Source organism: Garra rufa, chromosome 6 (genome assembly GCF_049309525.1).
Source record: "Garra rufa chromosome 6, GarRuf1.0, whole genome shotgun sequence".
In the NCBI taxonomy this organism is placed as follows: Eukaryota; Metazoa; Chordata; class Actinopteri; order Cypriniformes; family Cyprinidae; genus Garra; species Garra rufa.
The window spans coordinates 31,025,311-31,042,521 of record NC_133366.1 but is presented as its reverse complement, the minus strand read 5'-3'; the positions used below and the strand labels follow the sequence as shown (position 1 = coordinate 31,042,521).

The window sequence follows — 17,211 nt, the reverse complement described above, 5'->3', positions numbered from 1 at the left end:
GTGCAGCCAACGTTTTGAAATTATATTTAAACTACTTCTTCAACATACTTATTTATGATATCATAGTGTTAAAACATGCTAGCAACATGCTAACTCATTTTAACATGTTAAAAAATGCAAATTCATGTTAGCAGCAAGTTAAAACGTTAACACTGTGTTAAATATGCTAGCAACATGCTTATACATACTAGCAATTTATTTAAAATGCTTGTGAAGTGTTAAAATATGTTAGCAATGTTAAATCATGTTATTTGTGCTAGAACATGTTAATAACATTGACTTTAATATCTTCAAACTTTCAAACAAGGCTTTGTCAAGTCAACATCAGTTTGTTAACAAACTTTACTCATGCAGATTACTAAAGTTGCTGAGTTGATTTATCTGTTTTAATGTCTCTGGTCATAGAGCTTTTTAAAGGTGCAATGTGTAATATTTAGGAGGATCTATAGACAAATGCAATATAATATTGTCGCGGGGTGAGAGATCACAGGACAGAGAACTCAGTTTGTGCAGCCCCGGAGGGTGGCTTTTTATTATATGAGTGAAAACAGAGGGAATTAATACGGTGAAGTGAAGCAGTGAAGTGGCGTGCTCTTCCTTCTTCAGATGTGCCCAGAGTGTCTCGTGAGGAGGGGTGAAAGAACCATCTGGTCACCCTGGCATTGTTGTTCTTCGCCTTGGCCATCCATTGAAGGGGGGCGTGATCGGTTACCAGGGTGAACTTCCGGCCGAGGAGGTAATACCGCAGCTCCAGGACTGCCCACTTAATGGCCAGGGCCTCCTTTTCCACAATGGCGTAGTTTCTCTCGGCTGAGGTCAGCTTCCTGCTGATGTACAATACTGGGTGTTCTTCTCCCTCCTGGATTTGGGAGAGGACGGCTCCCAGGCCAGTATCGGAGGCGTCTGTTTGCAGCAGGAAGGGGCAGCTAAAGTTGGGAGTGCGCAGGACTGGCTCCGAAGTGAGTGCCTCCTTGATCCGCCGAAACGCCTCCTCCGCTGCTGGTGTCCACTGGACCTTCTCAGGCTGCCCCTTCCTGGTCAGGTCTGTCAGAGGGGAGGCTAAAGAGGAGAAGTTGGGGATGAAGCAGCGATAATAACCCGCCAACCCCAAAAAGGCACGTACCTGGGTCTTGGACTGGGGCTTAGGTGCAGTCCTTACGGCCTCCACTTTCTTTTCTTGGGGTCGGATCAGCCCCCGTCCGACTTGGTAACCCAGGTACTTCACTTCGTGAAGGGCCATATGACATTTCCGGGGGTTGGCGGTTAGTCCAGCCCTTCGTAGCTCCGACAGCACCCTCCGTAGCTGGTCGAGGTGATCCTCCCATGTCTCAGAGTGGACGACGACATCATCTAGATAGGCAGCGGCGTAGGGTTGATGGGGCCGGAGGATGATGTCCATCAATCTTTGGAATGATGCTGGAGCTCCATGGAGACCGAAGGGGAGGGTCCGGTACTGCCAGTGTCCGCTAGGGGTAGAAAAAGCTGTTTTTGGTTTTGCAGACTCTGATAGTGGTACCTGCCAGTATCCCTTTGTTAGATCGAGGGTGGAGATGTACCGGGCCCGTCCCAATCGCTCCAGAAGTTCGTCCACCCGAGGCATGGGGTAGCTGTCGAACTCGGAAATCTCGTTGAGCCGTCTGAAGTCGTTGCAAAAACGGAGGGTGCCGTCCGGTTTTGGTACCATTACAATGGGACTGGACCATGGACCACTGGACCTGTTGTACTTCGTCCTCAATAGCCTGCCGACGAGCCTCAGGGACCCGATAAGGCCGCTGCCGAACCACGACTCTAGGTGGTGTTCGGATGTCGTGTTGTAGCACGTCGGTCTGTCCGGGGAGGGGCGAGAACACATCGGAGAACTGACCGATCAGGTGTTGTAGTTCTCCCTTCTGGGCAGCCGAGAGCTGGGGGTTGACATCCACAACCACGGGTTCGGAGACGCTGAGGGCAGCGAGTTGGTCCCTAGTCCCAACCCACTTTTTGAGGAGGTTAATATGATACAGTTGGTCTGCACGTCTTCGTCCTGGCTGTCGCAGACGGTACGTGACTGGACCGAGTCGTTCAACGACGGAGTAGGGGCCTTGCCAGGTGGCGAGAAACTTGCAGGCAGCGTTGGGGACTAGGACCATTACTCGGTCTCTGGGCTGGAATACCCGTGGTTGGGCTGCCCGGTCATAGTGTCGTTGTTGGGACTGCTGTGCTTTGACCAGATGCTCCCAGACTAACGGCATGACTCGGCCGATCTTCTCCCTCATCTGTTGGACGTGCTCAACAACAGAGCGGTGACGTGCAGGCTGCTGTTCCCAGGCTTCCTTTGCCACATCAAGGAGGCCGCGGGGTTGTCGGCCGAACAGGAGTTCAAACGGGGTGAAGCCAGTTGAGGCCTGTGGAATCTCGCGAACACCAAACAGGACATACGGCAGCATCAGGTCCCAATCTCTCCGGTCCTCTGCCGTGACTCGCCGGAGCATTTGTTTCAGGGTCTGGTTAAAGCGTTCGACGAGTCCATCGGTTTGCGGGTGGTAGACAGTGGTCCTCAACTGCTTCACCCGTAGCAGCCTGCACAGGTCAGCCATTAGCCGGGACATGAAGGGAGTACCTTGATCGGTCAGAATCTCGGTTGGGATGCCGACTCGGCTGAAGAGCTGAAAGAGTTCCTGCGCGATGTTCTTCGCCGTGGCTTTGCGGAGGGGCACTGCTTCAGGATACCGAGTGGCGTAGTCCACCACAACCAGGATGTGTTCATGGCCCCGGGCAGACTTCGGCAGCGGCCCTACTAAGTCCATCCCGATGCGCTCGAAGGGCACGTCGATGATGGGGAGTGGAATTAGCGGTGAGGGGGGAGGTTTCCTGGACGAGGTCTTTTGACACGTGGGACAGGCTTGACAAAATCGTCTCACCTCGGCGTCGAGTCCTGGCCAATGGAAACGATCCCGGATGCGTTGAACGGTATTCTCTCGTCCCAGGTGTCCGGCCATAGGGTGCGAGTGGGCCAGTTCCAGGATCGCTTCCGTTTTGGTCCGGGGTACCACTAGGAGATGTTTTTCCTCCCCCCTTCGCTGTGCGACACAGTATAGCAGACCGTTTTGGACAACGAAGTGTGGGACGGGATGAGGGGGTGGCTGGACATCGCGTCCTTCGATGCAGCGCACCTGTGTCCAGCAGTGCTTCAACCTGTCGTCCTCCTTCTGTTCCCGTGCAAATGAGCCCCCTTCCGTGACCTGCTGAAACACATCAAAGAACAGGTTAGGTTGATGGGAAGGGGACTCACCGTCTCTTCCACTGTCAGAGGCCAGGAGGACGGGACGGTGTTGAGGTCGCCGGCTGGGCTTCCGCTTTGGGCGGCTCCCTCTAGGGCTGACAGGCTGCGTAGTGGTCGCGAGTAGGCGGTCGAACCCTGGCCAATCCCTTGCCAACCTCAAGCGACCAGCTGCCAGGCGTTGCGGAGACTGTCACTCGTCTAGCGGGGACTTGTCGGGTTTCTCCGTGTACACAGGTGATCGGTAAAACCAGTTTGGAATCTCCGCGGGGCGGGAGGAGGTGGGCCTGGACCAGGGTGACCGCACTACCGGAGTCCAGGAGGGCGCGGAAACTCTTCCCATTGATCTTGATTTCTGCCTCCGGGGCCCCTGATGGTAGGTCCGAGTGCACAATGCAGCCTGCCAGCCAGTTCCGGGTTGGTTGTGCCGGTGTCTCCGTTGGCATGGGCTCGTCGCGTGGGGAGGGAGCCGCCGGTCTGCTATACTGCCGCTGGGTGCCCTCTGGGGGAAAGGCGGCGCTCGCTCCCCGGCTTCCCGCTGTTGGGCTGCATCCGCCAGCTCGATGGCGTCAATGAGCTCTTGAACCGTGCTGGGGTTTCTCATCGCTACAGCTTGACGATGTGAACGGGGCAGAACACGGAGCAGGCGATCAATGACAACGCGCTCCGCCACCTGTTCGGCTGTGGGATTCCCCTCGAGCAGCCAATGACGCGCCAACCGTGACAGCTCAACGACCTGGGCGCGGGCGGGGAGTCGTGGTTTATATTCCCATTCTGTGAACAATTGTGCAGCACAGACGGGCGAGAGACCCATTCTTCCTAATATTTCCCTCTTAACTTCATCAAAACTGTCAGCTGAGTCCGGTGGCAAGGAAAAGTAGGCTCATTGAGCTTCACCGCTGAGGAGAGGTGCCAACGCCCGCGCCCAGTCTTCCCTTGGCCAGTCTTCTGTCACGGCTGTGCTTTCAAACATCTGTAGATATGCCTCGATGTCATCATGGGGCGTGAGTTTTGGCAGCAGTCTTGCAGCTTGGGCTCAAGGGTCCGGCGGCGGAGTGCGTTGAGCAGCGGCGGCGGCGGCGGCATGGAGAGCCGCGAGTTCCTGTTCCGTCTCGCCCTGTCTGGTGGCGAGATGCTCCACGATTTGCTGCTGGCGGATGCTAACCTCGGTGAGCCGTTGAAGTAGCTGGTCCATTTCAGGGGAGGAGCGCACGCCGACGGCTCTGATAGCGGTCATAGAGGAGAAAAGAAAAAAAAAAAAAGAAGTTTAGGTGAGTGATGTGAGATTCCTGTCCGTGCAATCTTCACTTAATCTGCCCGCATTCTCCACCAGACTGTCGCGGGGTGAGAGATCACAGGACAGAGAACTCAGTTTGTGCAGCCCCGGAGGGTGGCTTTTTATTATATGAGTGAAAACAGAGGGAATTAATACGGTGAAGTGAAGCAGTGAAGTGGCGTGCTCTTCCTTCTTCAGATGTGCCCAGAGTGTCTCGTGAGGAGGGGTGAAAGGATCGGTCTTCAGCTGCTGTCTGAAATTGTAGAGAGAGAGAGAGAGAACATTAACGTCTGGTCTCGGAGAAGGTTTCTCACATTATGCCGGCGTTGCGCCGTTTATAAGGATGCCGTCTAATGGGCTGCAGCTGAAGCCGATCCTGTCGTGATGACGGAGAACAGGTGTTGCTTGTTGGTTTCCAGGGCGACGCTGATGAGTTCACGGGACGCTCGTCACAATATATATATAACTGTTTTCAGGGGTGTATAAAGACCTTACATAATAAACTATTATGTTTTTATTACCTTAGAATTAGCCATTTCTATCTACATACGCCATGGATCCCCTTACATGGAAGTCGCCATGTGTTTCTGCAGTAGCCCTAAACTGACAAACTGCTCTACAGAACGTGTTATATCACTATGTTGTTCTTGCGAAAAAACACTGATATAATTATGAACAAGTAACGGTAATATTCACAATAATATTGATTTATTGAATAATTAAGAAAATATAATTCCTTAATTTACATTTGTAAAGAAACCTCATTGCTCTCTGCTGTCTAAGACGACGACATCATCTAAATCCTGTGTCGGCCACCGTAGCTTCACTAACGGGAGGGGTGAGCAGTGGGCTGAGCCGTTGGGTGCAATTCAAAACCTCACTGCTAGATGCCACAAAAATATACACACTGCACCTTTAAATGGATGCTGAGGCTTTTTTTTCTGCAATCTTTGACCTAGTTTGTTTGCTGGCTGCAATACGCTGTGTTCTTGTCACGTTTGAATGAGGGGTCTGGGTCCAAATCTCTACCTGCATTGAATATTTAATTAAACAATAAACAAACAAACACAAACAAACGGCCAACACGGCACACAAAACACGATCACGGCTAGAGCAAGGAAAGAAAACATGAACAGGAACACAATACAAGAGACAATGCAGCCATGAAACAGGAGTGAAAAGTGAGGGTACTTATAGTCCAGATAATTGTGAACAGATGTGAGTGTAATCAGTGCTAATGACAAGACAGATGTGAACGATCAGGGGAGTGCAGTGCAAGGGGAACAGCGACCTCAGGTGGCTGAGGGAACCCACAGTCCAGAGTCATGACAGTACCTCCCCTCAAGAGAACGGCTTCCAGACGTTCCCAAACAAAAAATCTGGAGGAAGGAGGAACGGGGGAAGGTGAATCAGGGGGAGGGATGGCGGGCCAGGCCCGTGCAGCGCAGTCACCGCCGCGTCAGGAACAGAAAGCGCGGTCAGGGCCGCGTCAGGAACAGAAACAGCTGTCGTCCCCGCGTCAGGAACAGAGAGTGCAGTCGCCTCCGCGTCAGGAACAGAGAGCGCGGCCACCGCCGCGTCCGGAACAGAGAGCGCGTTCACAGCCGCGTCCGGAACAGAGAGCGCGGTCGCCTCCGCGTCAGGAACAGAGAGCGCGGTCGCCTCCGCGTCAGGAACAGAGAGCGCGGTCGCCCCCGTGTCAGGAACAGAGATCGTGGTCTCCGGCGCGTCAGGCACGGAGATAGCGGCCACCGCCGCCTCCGGAACAGAGAGCGCGGTCGCCTCCGCGTCAGGAACAGAGAGCGCGGTCGCCTCCGCGTCAGGAACAGAGGGCGCGGTCACCTGCGCGTCAGGCACGGAGATAGCGGACACCGCCGCCTTCCCACGGAAGAGCCTCTCCGCCCCCACCGCAAAGCAGGGACGCATTTGCGCAGTCTCGGCCTTACAGGCGTCCATCTCGGCCAGGCAGGCGTAGATGACCTCAAATCGAGCGGCCGACGCCGCCTCAAAAGACATCCCCCCCGTTTCGGGAACAGAACGGGGGGATGCCGCCTCCTCGAAAAAAAAAATCCTCCCTGCTGGACCCATCTGTGATGGCTGCATTCTGTCACGTTTGAATGAGGGGTCTGGGTCCAAATGCAGGTAGAGATTGAATATTTAATTAAACAATAAACAAACAAACACAAACAAACGGCCAACACGGCACACAAAACACGATCACGGCTAGAGCAAGTAAAGAAAACATGAACAGGAACACAATACAAGAGACAATGCAGCCATGAAACAGGAGTGAAAAGTGAGGGTACTTATAGTCCAGATAATCGTGAACAGATGTGAGTGTAATCATTGCTAATGACAAGACAGATGTGAACGATCAGGGGAGTGCAGTGCAAGGGGAACAGCGACCTCAGGTGGCTGAGGGAACCCACAGTCCAGAGTCATGACAGTTCTGCCAACTGGCAACTCGGGGTGTTAAAATACTGCAGTGGTTGGAATCATACAGACCAAAACAAAAACAGTTATTCTGACACAGAACACACATTTCAAAGTAGAATAACTGGCTGTAGCATTGTTTTCGGAGAAAGAAGTATGTGAATTTAGCATATTTTCTAATCTGCATGGCATAATGACATTTTTATGCTTTGGTAAAGTTGAAAAATTACATACAGCACCTTTTAAGAAGAATATCTCCTTTAGAGTGGACTTTGAACTTTGAAACCTTATATAGATAATTTTATTCTCAAACAGCAACATTACACACAGTAAAAAAAACATAATAGGACCCCTCTAAGCTGACTATTACTAGCAAAGCCTAATGACTATCCTAGGACAAACGTGGTAAATATTGTTTTTTACCAGTGGGCTAAAACATTTTACCAATGTGCTAAATTATGCTAACAACATGTTAAAACATGCTAGCAGTGTGCTAAATCATACTAGAAACATTAAAACATGCTGGTAATGTGCTAAATTATGGTAGCAATGTCTTAATTTGTGCTAACCACATGATAAAGCATGTTAGCATTATGTTAAAACATTTAACATTAAAACATTTATCAGCATGTTAAATCATGTTAGCTACTTACATTTTAAAATAATTTATTGCCTTCAAGTGAAATTAAGCCAATATCAAAGTTTAACTTTACTTTATCTAACTTTATCTAGTTTTATTTTTGTGATTGTATATTCGAGAACAATAATTTTCTTATTCTTTGAGTTGTTTTTATATGAATAAATGTAGCCATTTCTTCACCATAGCATATTGCGCTTAATTTAGTATAGTAGTAGGTTGTATTGTCACTTTTGTTATCAATATCAGTGCTGAGCCAACATTTAGAAAGAAGAACATTATGCATTTTGGAGAGAGTTCGTAGGATGCATTTGCATAGTGTGTTCATGTACTGGTACTACTATTAGTAAAATGGTCCAATACTAATATCCTATATATATATATATATATATATATATATATATATATATATATATATATATATATAGGATATATATATATATATATATAGGATATTAGTATTGGACCTTTTTTTTTTTTCTGTTGGCAATAAGTGTTTTGCGTGCTGCTTATGCGCGCTGAGCACCTCACGTTTTAGCCGCCTGCTGCGCCTCCTGTTTTTGCAGGAGCGCTCTTTGCGCCTAAAGTAAAAAAAAAAAAAAAAAAAAAGCAACTCTGAGCGGAAAAACACCCAACGTCATTCGTGTTTTTTTTTCCATTGTCCAATCGAATGAATGGAGAGGCGAGCCTTCTGTTGTGGTGCCGAACGTTTACAGTTGCCTTTTGCAATTTATTAGATACGGGAAACGCACTATGTAGTCCTACTGTTCATTCATCAACTGAAAACAGCATAATTAAGATCGATTGGGATTTACGAATCAATATTGGTTCATAGAAATGAGAATATATTAAAATCGCTGTCACTGCGGGGTGTGGCGTGGAACATGCAAAGTTGCGCAGTGTCATCTGTTCATCTCTTCTCTTCTATATTGTCTATATTGTCATGTAGGTTCATAATTAAAAATGAAAATGTGAACACAAACAAAAGCAATGTGTTATTACAATTAAAATGACGGGTAATAATACATTATGACAGAATTTTTACGACCCTGTCCGTCAAAATGGCGGACAATGTTAAAGTCTAACGCAACCTCTAATATAACGCTACCTAAATGTTACAGCATAAAGAACCACCAATGCAGCAGAATACAAAACAGCAAAAGACTGAAGGTAGTGCAAGTTAGGTGGTCCTAATTAGTGAATAGAGCTGTTGTTCAGCAGTACCACTGTTGGTGAGTGGTACAAAGAGTGGTACAAAACACACACCAAAGCTCACTTAGGATATTTTTACACTGCAAAGTCAGCATAGAATCTGCATTCTAGGATAATAATGAAGTTTAAAATTGCATTTTAACACACAGCTATGTTTTTAGAAGGTTTCTGTTTGTGTGTATTTTGTGTGTATTTTTATGTTCTTGTTTTTGTTGAGATTTTGCTTGTGAACTAACTGAAATTTTCTTTTTCCTCTTTTGGGTATTCCTGGACTCCACTGCTTATCCTATTCATCCATTAAACTTTGTGGGAGGAAAATTTTTTATTTTTATTAATTTTTGGACTTTTTTTTTTTTTGGCCTGTTTCTGCAACAACTAAAATATTATATGGTCAATATAAAATGGCCATATATTCCAAACAAATGCTTGATACAAACATGCCATAACCTACATTCACATTTTAATTCAGCTTAATGATCGATTTTCTGAAGGCGGATCGCTTCAAATGGGTTCCCCTGTGGGTGGGCGCCCTGGTGTTGACTCCCCACATCAACAGCAGCACTCACCCATGGTGGCTGGGGCAGGTCCTGTTCCTGGTGTGGTTGGCCAAAGTGGCTTTGGGAGAGGAAGTCCAGTAGGGGGAAATTTTGATGGGCCTAACAACAAACGACGTAGATACTAATATTTTTTTTTGTCTGGTAATTGTGCTTACACATGTTCAGATTGAAGCATATTGACTCATGATTACTGATGTATAACCATGTATTCTCTTTCTCATTGCCTTTTTCTCAAGTACCATTTATGTACAAAATGGGCAGAAATGGCATGAGTCTGGTCCTGTGTTAATGTGAAACATTTTCATAAATGATAAATGACATTGAATCAGCTGTAATTGACAAAATATTCTAAACCAGTAGATTACCTACCATAGTTATGTTTCCTTTTTATTTCAAGCCATGTTTTTTTTTTTTTAGAAATTTCTGAATTTTCTTTTTGTTTTAGAATGTTAGTCCTTAATAAATATAAAAAAAACATTGCGCATTAGTGCTTGAGTCATGTTTTAAAATAGATTTCGCTGTTGTTGTATTGAGTAACATTATTCCACTTGATCAAGTCATGAGTCAGATGGCATGGCAGCGATGCTGGGAAAAAGGAGTTGGATTTTGTGTAGATAGTCCTAAACACAAAGTGGAACTGGGTAATGCCTAACTCCTGGAGCACTGAGAAAAGTTCAGAGTTTTATCAGTATTTTTATGGTTTTGTCTATGCAGTATTCTCTTTCCACAAATTAAAGTTGGGCATTGAACTGAATGCACAGAGTCCAAACATTATTCTGAAATGTTGAACTTTCACTCATGCATTCATGTATACCTTACTGGGTATGTTTATATGTATTGTTTGTGTGTGTAGTAGACAGGCAAATAGGATAAGACAATAATAATAATTTTAATATTACATTTATAATGCATTATTGTAGTGCTTTTGTTTTCATAAATAGCATAAACATTATACACAACAGCATAATATAATAATGACTTTAATGTATATGAAGGATGCTAAAAAATACATGAGCCAGAACAGTGGAGAGGGGGTTGGAGTATAAGAGGCAACTAAAATACAAAGATAAGCAGATAATCCATCTATTATGGATCAAAAACAACACCAATATTGTACATAACTAAATGACAGTCAGTACTGAACTTGGAACTATTACATTTACATTACATTTTATATTTTGGCTTACTGACAAACAGAAGTTCTGTTTTCGACACATTGACCTGAAATAGTAATGCATTTATGCGTTTATTTCATTCAAACACCTGTTGGTGTGTATTACTATTGAATGATCTCTCATTCCCAACCCCCCTTAGAAAGTATTCATCATGAAGCTTACAATGCTCATGTACCTGAGAAATAAAACATATTTCACAGTCAATTACAGAAGAAGAACGCAGTTATATATGATACGAGAATAGTAAGGCCTGTAGATAGTATGTGTTATGTAAGAAAAAAAATGAATTATATTTTCAGAATAACTTTTTTTTTTTTTTTACTTAAAATGCCCCCCAGCTAGGTGGGGTAAAAGCCCACCAAGGGAAATGGCTTAATTACTGTAGTTACTCTGTTCTGAACATCAAATCATTTGTTTTTCAATCAAATGTATTCACTGCTAAACAAGATAGGACCAAGCACAGACTCATGTGAGACACCCTGTTGAACTAGTTTTGGTTCAGATTGATTTTCTCCAGACATGCAAGCTGAAATCAAGTAGTTAAGATAAGATTTAAACCACTCAAAGACAGTACCAGGGAAGCCTAAACAAACCTGCAACAAGAAGGACAGCATGAGATACTATGTTAAAAGCAGCAGTAATGTCCAACTAGATTAAAATGCTAATACAAATCCCCATGTCAACAGAAATGAAAAGGTCATTTGTTACCTGGGTTAAGAGAGTCTCAGTGCTGTGACTTGATCTAAATCTGGACTAAAACGGCTTTAAGAGATTAAGAGACAGATATTGCTGTAACTGGCTAACAACAACTTTTTAAAAACCTTAGCAAGAAAGGGTAAATGCACAATAGGCCTGTTGTTACACAGATTCTCAACAACCTAACCAGGCTTTTTAGGAACTGGTGTGATGGCAGCTAATTTAAGGGCTGAGGGAATCTACCCAGTAGATAAGGAGTTATTAATGATTGCAGTAATGTAAAGAATGTTAAGCATTTTTTAGAAAACTTCAGTAGGCAAAGGGTCAAAATAATGTGTGGATGAATTCATAGTATGCTGTCCTAGCAACTACCTTGCTCTGAAGAAGCTAGACAGCTAGCTAACAAATTAACACAAAGCAGTTGTTTATTTCCAAAATGTTTACTTCTGCGATTGCTTGTTCTCTTTTCCTTTATAAAACTGAAATACAATAAACAAAAAGTCATATTACAAATTGTATATTAATTTGTGCATGTTCATATTCATATGTATATTAAACAATCTGCGTACACGTGATGAAAAACTTGCTCCCACCATCACATACATGATCACAACCTTCACCTAAGTAACATTGTCTTAGCACATAACTCTTAAAAAGTAAAATTAAAAAGAGTCAATAACTTACCAGCATATATTTCTCCAAGGCAATGAATGCTCGCGAGCTGAACTGAAACCGTTGTTGAATGTTGCCTGTTGCCAAACTAAATAAACACTGCGTATATACAGAGTAATAAACTGCAGTACTGAAAATGGCCTGTAGGTGTCAGCCATACATCATGACCAGACAATTGGCAGAACGTATATAAATAACCAGTGTCAATACCTTCCATTCTGACAGTGGCAAAATTGAAAGAAAAATGGAAGATTAATTTTTCCAGCAGCCATGGAGCTATAGATATTTTGTACTTTCTATGTGAAGCATTTGTGTAATTTATTACACCTCTCAACAAGAGAACATGTTTTTGTTATGAGGCTTAAGTTTGTTAATTGTTTTAAACATCATTCTCTGATTAATAACACCTTCATATGTGAATAATATGCCTCTCTAGTGGACTTAAGAGCAAAATGATAAAATGATAATTTATGAACAGTGAGACCTTTTTTTGGGCAAAAAAACAGGCACTCAATCTTTGCTCCCTCCTTTGAGAGCCGCAATTTATTGGTATACCAAGGGGATGACCTGGTGAAAGAAACAACATGTTCTCAATGTTCTAGATATTTCTAAAAGTTATAACATGCTCCTTAGAAGATTTTAGAAAGGCAAAGATGGTAAATTCACAATTCAGTTATTTAAAATCACTAAAGTATAGTTCAGCATTCCTAATTTGATCTATATCAGGGGTGCCCAACCCTGTTGCTGAAGATCTACCTACCTGTAGATATTAGTTCCAGCCCTGCTCCAACACAGCTGTCTGTTATTATCAAGTGCTACCTAAGAGATTAATTAGCTGGTTCAGGTGTTTGATCAGGGTTGGAGCTGAACTTTGTAGGACAGTAGATCTCCAGGAACAGGGTTGGGCACCCCTGATCTATATCAATGCCCACAGAGCAGATCAAGTCCAATAAGAGGCCAGATTATTGAGTGGTAAAATCAATCATGATGGATAAAATTTAAACACTCTAATACATGCATAAAATTGGCTCTGTGAGAACAGTCTGGGTTGTCAACATGAATGTTATTAGCAACATATCTGAACAAGGAATCAACAAAGTCAACAGTTTAGCAAGTTCAGGAAAAAAAAGAGGAGGGTGACAGATAAGTATGACAAGTACAGTATAGAGCTGCCATTCATTTTCACTACCAAGCACTCAAAAAAAGACATGAGGAGTAGTGATTACAGCAATAGACAGATCCGATTTATATAAAATTGCAAGACCGCCACCTTTACCTGTGAGTCTTGGTCAGTGTATTTCAGTCAGGACCACTTTTGTCAAATGTATATTTATTATAATAAAAGCATACTGTTACAAACGGGACGACGATCGTAGACAGGCAGACAGGGTAGAAAACACCAGCAAACAACAACAGCGAAGACAATCCAAGAGCGTAATCCAACAAGACAGGTGTGGGTCAAAACCAGGTGGGCAGTCCAAAGGAAACAATGAAATGAAAACAAGAAACTAGAAAACTATGGCTAAGACTGGGAAAACAAAAACAGAACTATGGCTAGGGAAAACAACAAGGAGACTAGGAAACCTGAGAGCAAGGGAAAACGCTGGGTAGAGTCCGCTGGAGCAAAACAATACTTCGCAGTGTGTGTGATGAGCTGGCTTTTATGGCTGATAAACAGGAAGTTACCATAGAGGCAGCAGAGGGAGCAGCAACAGTCAGTGTGGGTAAGAGCTCCCTCTGCTGGCCTGGTGTGACATAGCCCCCCCCCAAGGAGCGGCTTCCAGACGCTCCAGAAAACAACAGGAAGAAACAGTCCAGGGGAGCGGTGGGGGGGCCAGGAGACTGAGGCAGAACAGGTTGGGCAAAGGCCCTCCAGAGCAGAGCAGGAGATTCAGGAGCCCTCCAGGGCAGAGCTGGAGGCAGAGCAGTCCTCCGAGGCGGAGCAAGAGGCTTAGGAGCCCTCCAGGGTGGAGCAGGAGGTGGAGCAGCCCTCCAGGGCGGAGCAAGAGGCTTAGGAACCCCCCAGGGCAGAGCAGGAGGCCCAGGAGCCCTCCAGGGTGGAGCAGGGGGCGGAGCGGCCCTCCGGGGCGGAGCAGGAGGCGCAGGAACCCTCCAGGGCGGAGCAGGAGGCGGAGCGGCCCTCCAGGGCGGAGCAGGAGGCGCAGGAACCCTCCATGGCGGAGCAGGAGGCGCAGAAGTTCCGCTATGCACGCCACCTCCGAAAGAGGTATAGGCGCAGCGGACATGCGGGCAGATGAGGCCTCCAGAGCAAACTTGTGGACAGACTCATGGGCTGAAGAGGCCACTGGGGTGCAGTGTGCAGCCCACACACTCAAAATGGCGATTGCCATAACAGGTAACGCAGTTGGCAGAGGAATGCCCACCGGGTCAGTGGGCGTGAGGCTTGGGAGCGTTGGCTCTGCATGGCTTGGGAGCGTTGGCTCTGCATGGCTTGGGAGCGTTGGCTCTGGACGCTCAGGGGAGACGTGACTAGGCAGTGAAGGAACAGCTGTGACCTGACTCGTCAAGACAGGAGCAGCAGTGACTTGATTTGGCGTGACGGGAACAGCTGTGACTTGACTTGGCGTGGCTAGAATGACTGTGACTTGATTTGGCTTAAGTGGAACAGCTGTGACCTGACTTGATTTGGGAGGTGTTGTAGTGTCTCGAAGTGACTCTGCAAGTGCTGTTGTAACTAGCTTGGATACAGGCAGTGTTGAGACGTCTTGACTTGACAGAGGGAGTGAAACTCTGTCTTGGCCTGACTCAGGGAGTACTGCTGGATCTTGGCTTGACTCAGGAAGTGACGCTGGGCCTTGGTTTGACTCAGGAAGTGCTGCTTGGCTTGACTCAAGAAGTGCTGCTGTGACGTAACTTGACATTGCAGGAACATCAGCCATGACGTGACTTGACCTTGCGGGAACGGCAGCTGTTACATGACTTGATGTTGTAGAAACAGCAGCTGTGACATGATTTGACTTGACAGGAACAGTAGCAGTGACGTTCACAGGCTGTGATCTGATTGACGTGACGTGAGCGGGCTCTGGCTTGGCAGATGTGACGTTTGCGGGCGCTGGCTTGGCAGACGTGACATTAGCATGTGCCGACTTGGCATACGTGACATTAGCGGTCGCTGGCTTGGCTGATGTGGTGTTAGCAGGTGCTGGCATGGCTGACGTGACTTTAGCAGTCGCTGGCTCGGTTGATGGAGCATTAACAGTCGCTGGCTTGGCTGGTGCTGATAGTAAGGAACCGACTGAACGAGCGGACAGCAGTGGTGGGTCCTCCAAGCTTGATATTAGTCTCTGATAAGTCACGAAAATGTGGGGGTGTGATGTTGCAGCCACCTCTTCGTTAATGATGTTGGGCATGGCGGTCATCTTGGATGCAGGCTTGGCATGGCGGCCATCTTGGGTGCACGCACTGGCGTGGCAGCGGCCCTCTTTGCGACAGTCTCTGGCGTGGCGGCCATCTTTGCAGCAGGCTCTGGCGTGGCGGCCATCTTTGCAGCAGGCTCTGGCGTGGCGGCCATCTTGGTCGGAGACACAGGAACGGCGGTCATCCTGGCCGGGAATTCATGAACGGAAGCCATCTTGGCCGGGAACTCAGGAATGGAAGCCATCTTGGCCGGAAACTCAGGAACGGAGGCCATCTTGGCTGGGAACTCAGGAACGGAGGCCATCTTGGCTGGGAACTCAGGAGCGGAAGCCATCTTGTGAACGGGCTTTGGAACGGCGGCCATCTTGGGAACTGTCTCTGGAAGGGCGGCCATCTTATGAACGGGCTCTGGAAGGGCGGCCATCTTGACCGGGAACTCAGGAACGGAAGCCATCTTGTGAACGGGCTTTGGGACGGCGGCCATCTTGTGAACAGACTCGGGAAGAGCGGCCATCTTGGGAACTGTCTCTGGAAGGGTGGCCATTTTGTGCCGTGGCTCTGGGCTAGCAGGTATCTTGTGCTGTGACCCTGGGCTGGCAGACATTTTGTGCTGTGTCTTCAAGCTGGCAAACATCTTGTGCTGGGGCTCTGGGCTAGCAGACATCTTGTGCTGAGGCTTTAAGCTGGCAGACATCTTGTGCTGAGGCTCTGGGCTCGCAGACATCTTGTGCTGTAGCTTTAAGCTGGCAGACATCTTGTGTTGTGACCTTTTGAGTACTCCCACAGTGAACGGAGATCCACAATATAATAAGACAAAGTCAATAAATTGTGCGAGGGTCCAACTAGGGTCCTCATCAGGTAAACATAAACTGATGTCAGTGTCCAACCCGCTCCAAAAACATTCCTTCAATATAAATTCGTCACAAGGTGCCAGGTGACTGTACGTAACAAATTCCTCAACATAACATTCGATAGGACGGCCATCTTGAAAAATGGAGCAGAGGAAACTTACGGGGTTGGATAAACTTCCTGCTGAATCCATACTGAAGGGTGGTTCTGCTGGTGGATAAAGCCGCTGGATCCGAGTTTGGCGAAGTATTCTGTTACAAACGGGACGACGGAGAGTGGGGATCCAAATGCAAGGCTTTATTATGACGATCGTAGACAGGCAGACAGGGTCGAAAACACCAGCAAACAACAACAGCGAAGACAATCCAAGAGCGTAATCCAACAAGACAGGTGTGGGTCAAAACCAGGTGGGCAGTCCAAAGGAAACAATGAAATGAAAACAAGAAACTAGAAAACTATGGCTAAGACTGGGAAAACAAAAACAGAACTATGGCTAGGGAAAACAACAAGGAGACTAGGAAACCTGAGAGCAAGGGAAAACGCTGGGTAGAGTCCGCTGGAGCAAAACAATACTTCGCAGTGTGTGTGATGAGCTGGCTTTTATGGCTGATAAACAGGAAGTTACCATAGAGGCAGCAGAGGGAGCAGCAACAGTCAGTGTGGGTAAGAGCTCCCTCTGCTGGCCTGGTGTGACACATACAGTTAGTGTTGGCGGTATGGTTCTGTTCTGGGCAAATTACACATTAAGGATGATTACATGTACTAAAACAACCTCAGACAGATAGCAGATTATAATATACTGTAGATCCCAGCTAGGAGGAGTTGGGAATGGAGGAAGTAGTTAGAAGTAATAGAGGAGAGGGTGAATGAATTAGATTTAAATAGATTACTGTGATAGGTGTCCAAACTAGATTGGTACATGTAAGGAACAGCTTACTATCAGCTGAGGCAAGCTGGACTGACGTGGCCTGCTTGAATTTACACAATGCTTGATTTCAGTCAGGACCACTTTCATCAAATGTATTATATTATAATAAAAGCATACAGTTAGTGGTATGGTTCTGTTC

General features: G+C 46.4%; 1 protein-coding gene across 2 annotated transcripts in view; it reads left to right on the top strand.

The window, feature by feature from the left end:
- Positions 1-10,128, top strand: part of pspc1 (paraspeckle component 1) — a 78,677-nt gene extending 68,549 nt beyond the window's left edge. For both annotated transcript variants that reach the window (XM_073841944.1, XM_073841943.1), the window contains one exon: positions 9,287-10,128. In XM_073841944.1, the coding sequence (XP_073698045.1) occupies positions 9,287-9,499 (213 nt within the window). In that variant the 3' untranslated portion in view covers positions 9,500-10,128. The remainder of the gene's footprint in view (positions 1-9,286) is intronic.
- Positions 10,129-17,211: the final 7,083 nt, after the last annotated feature.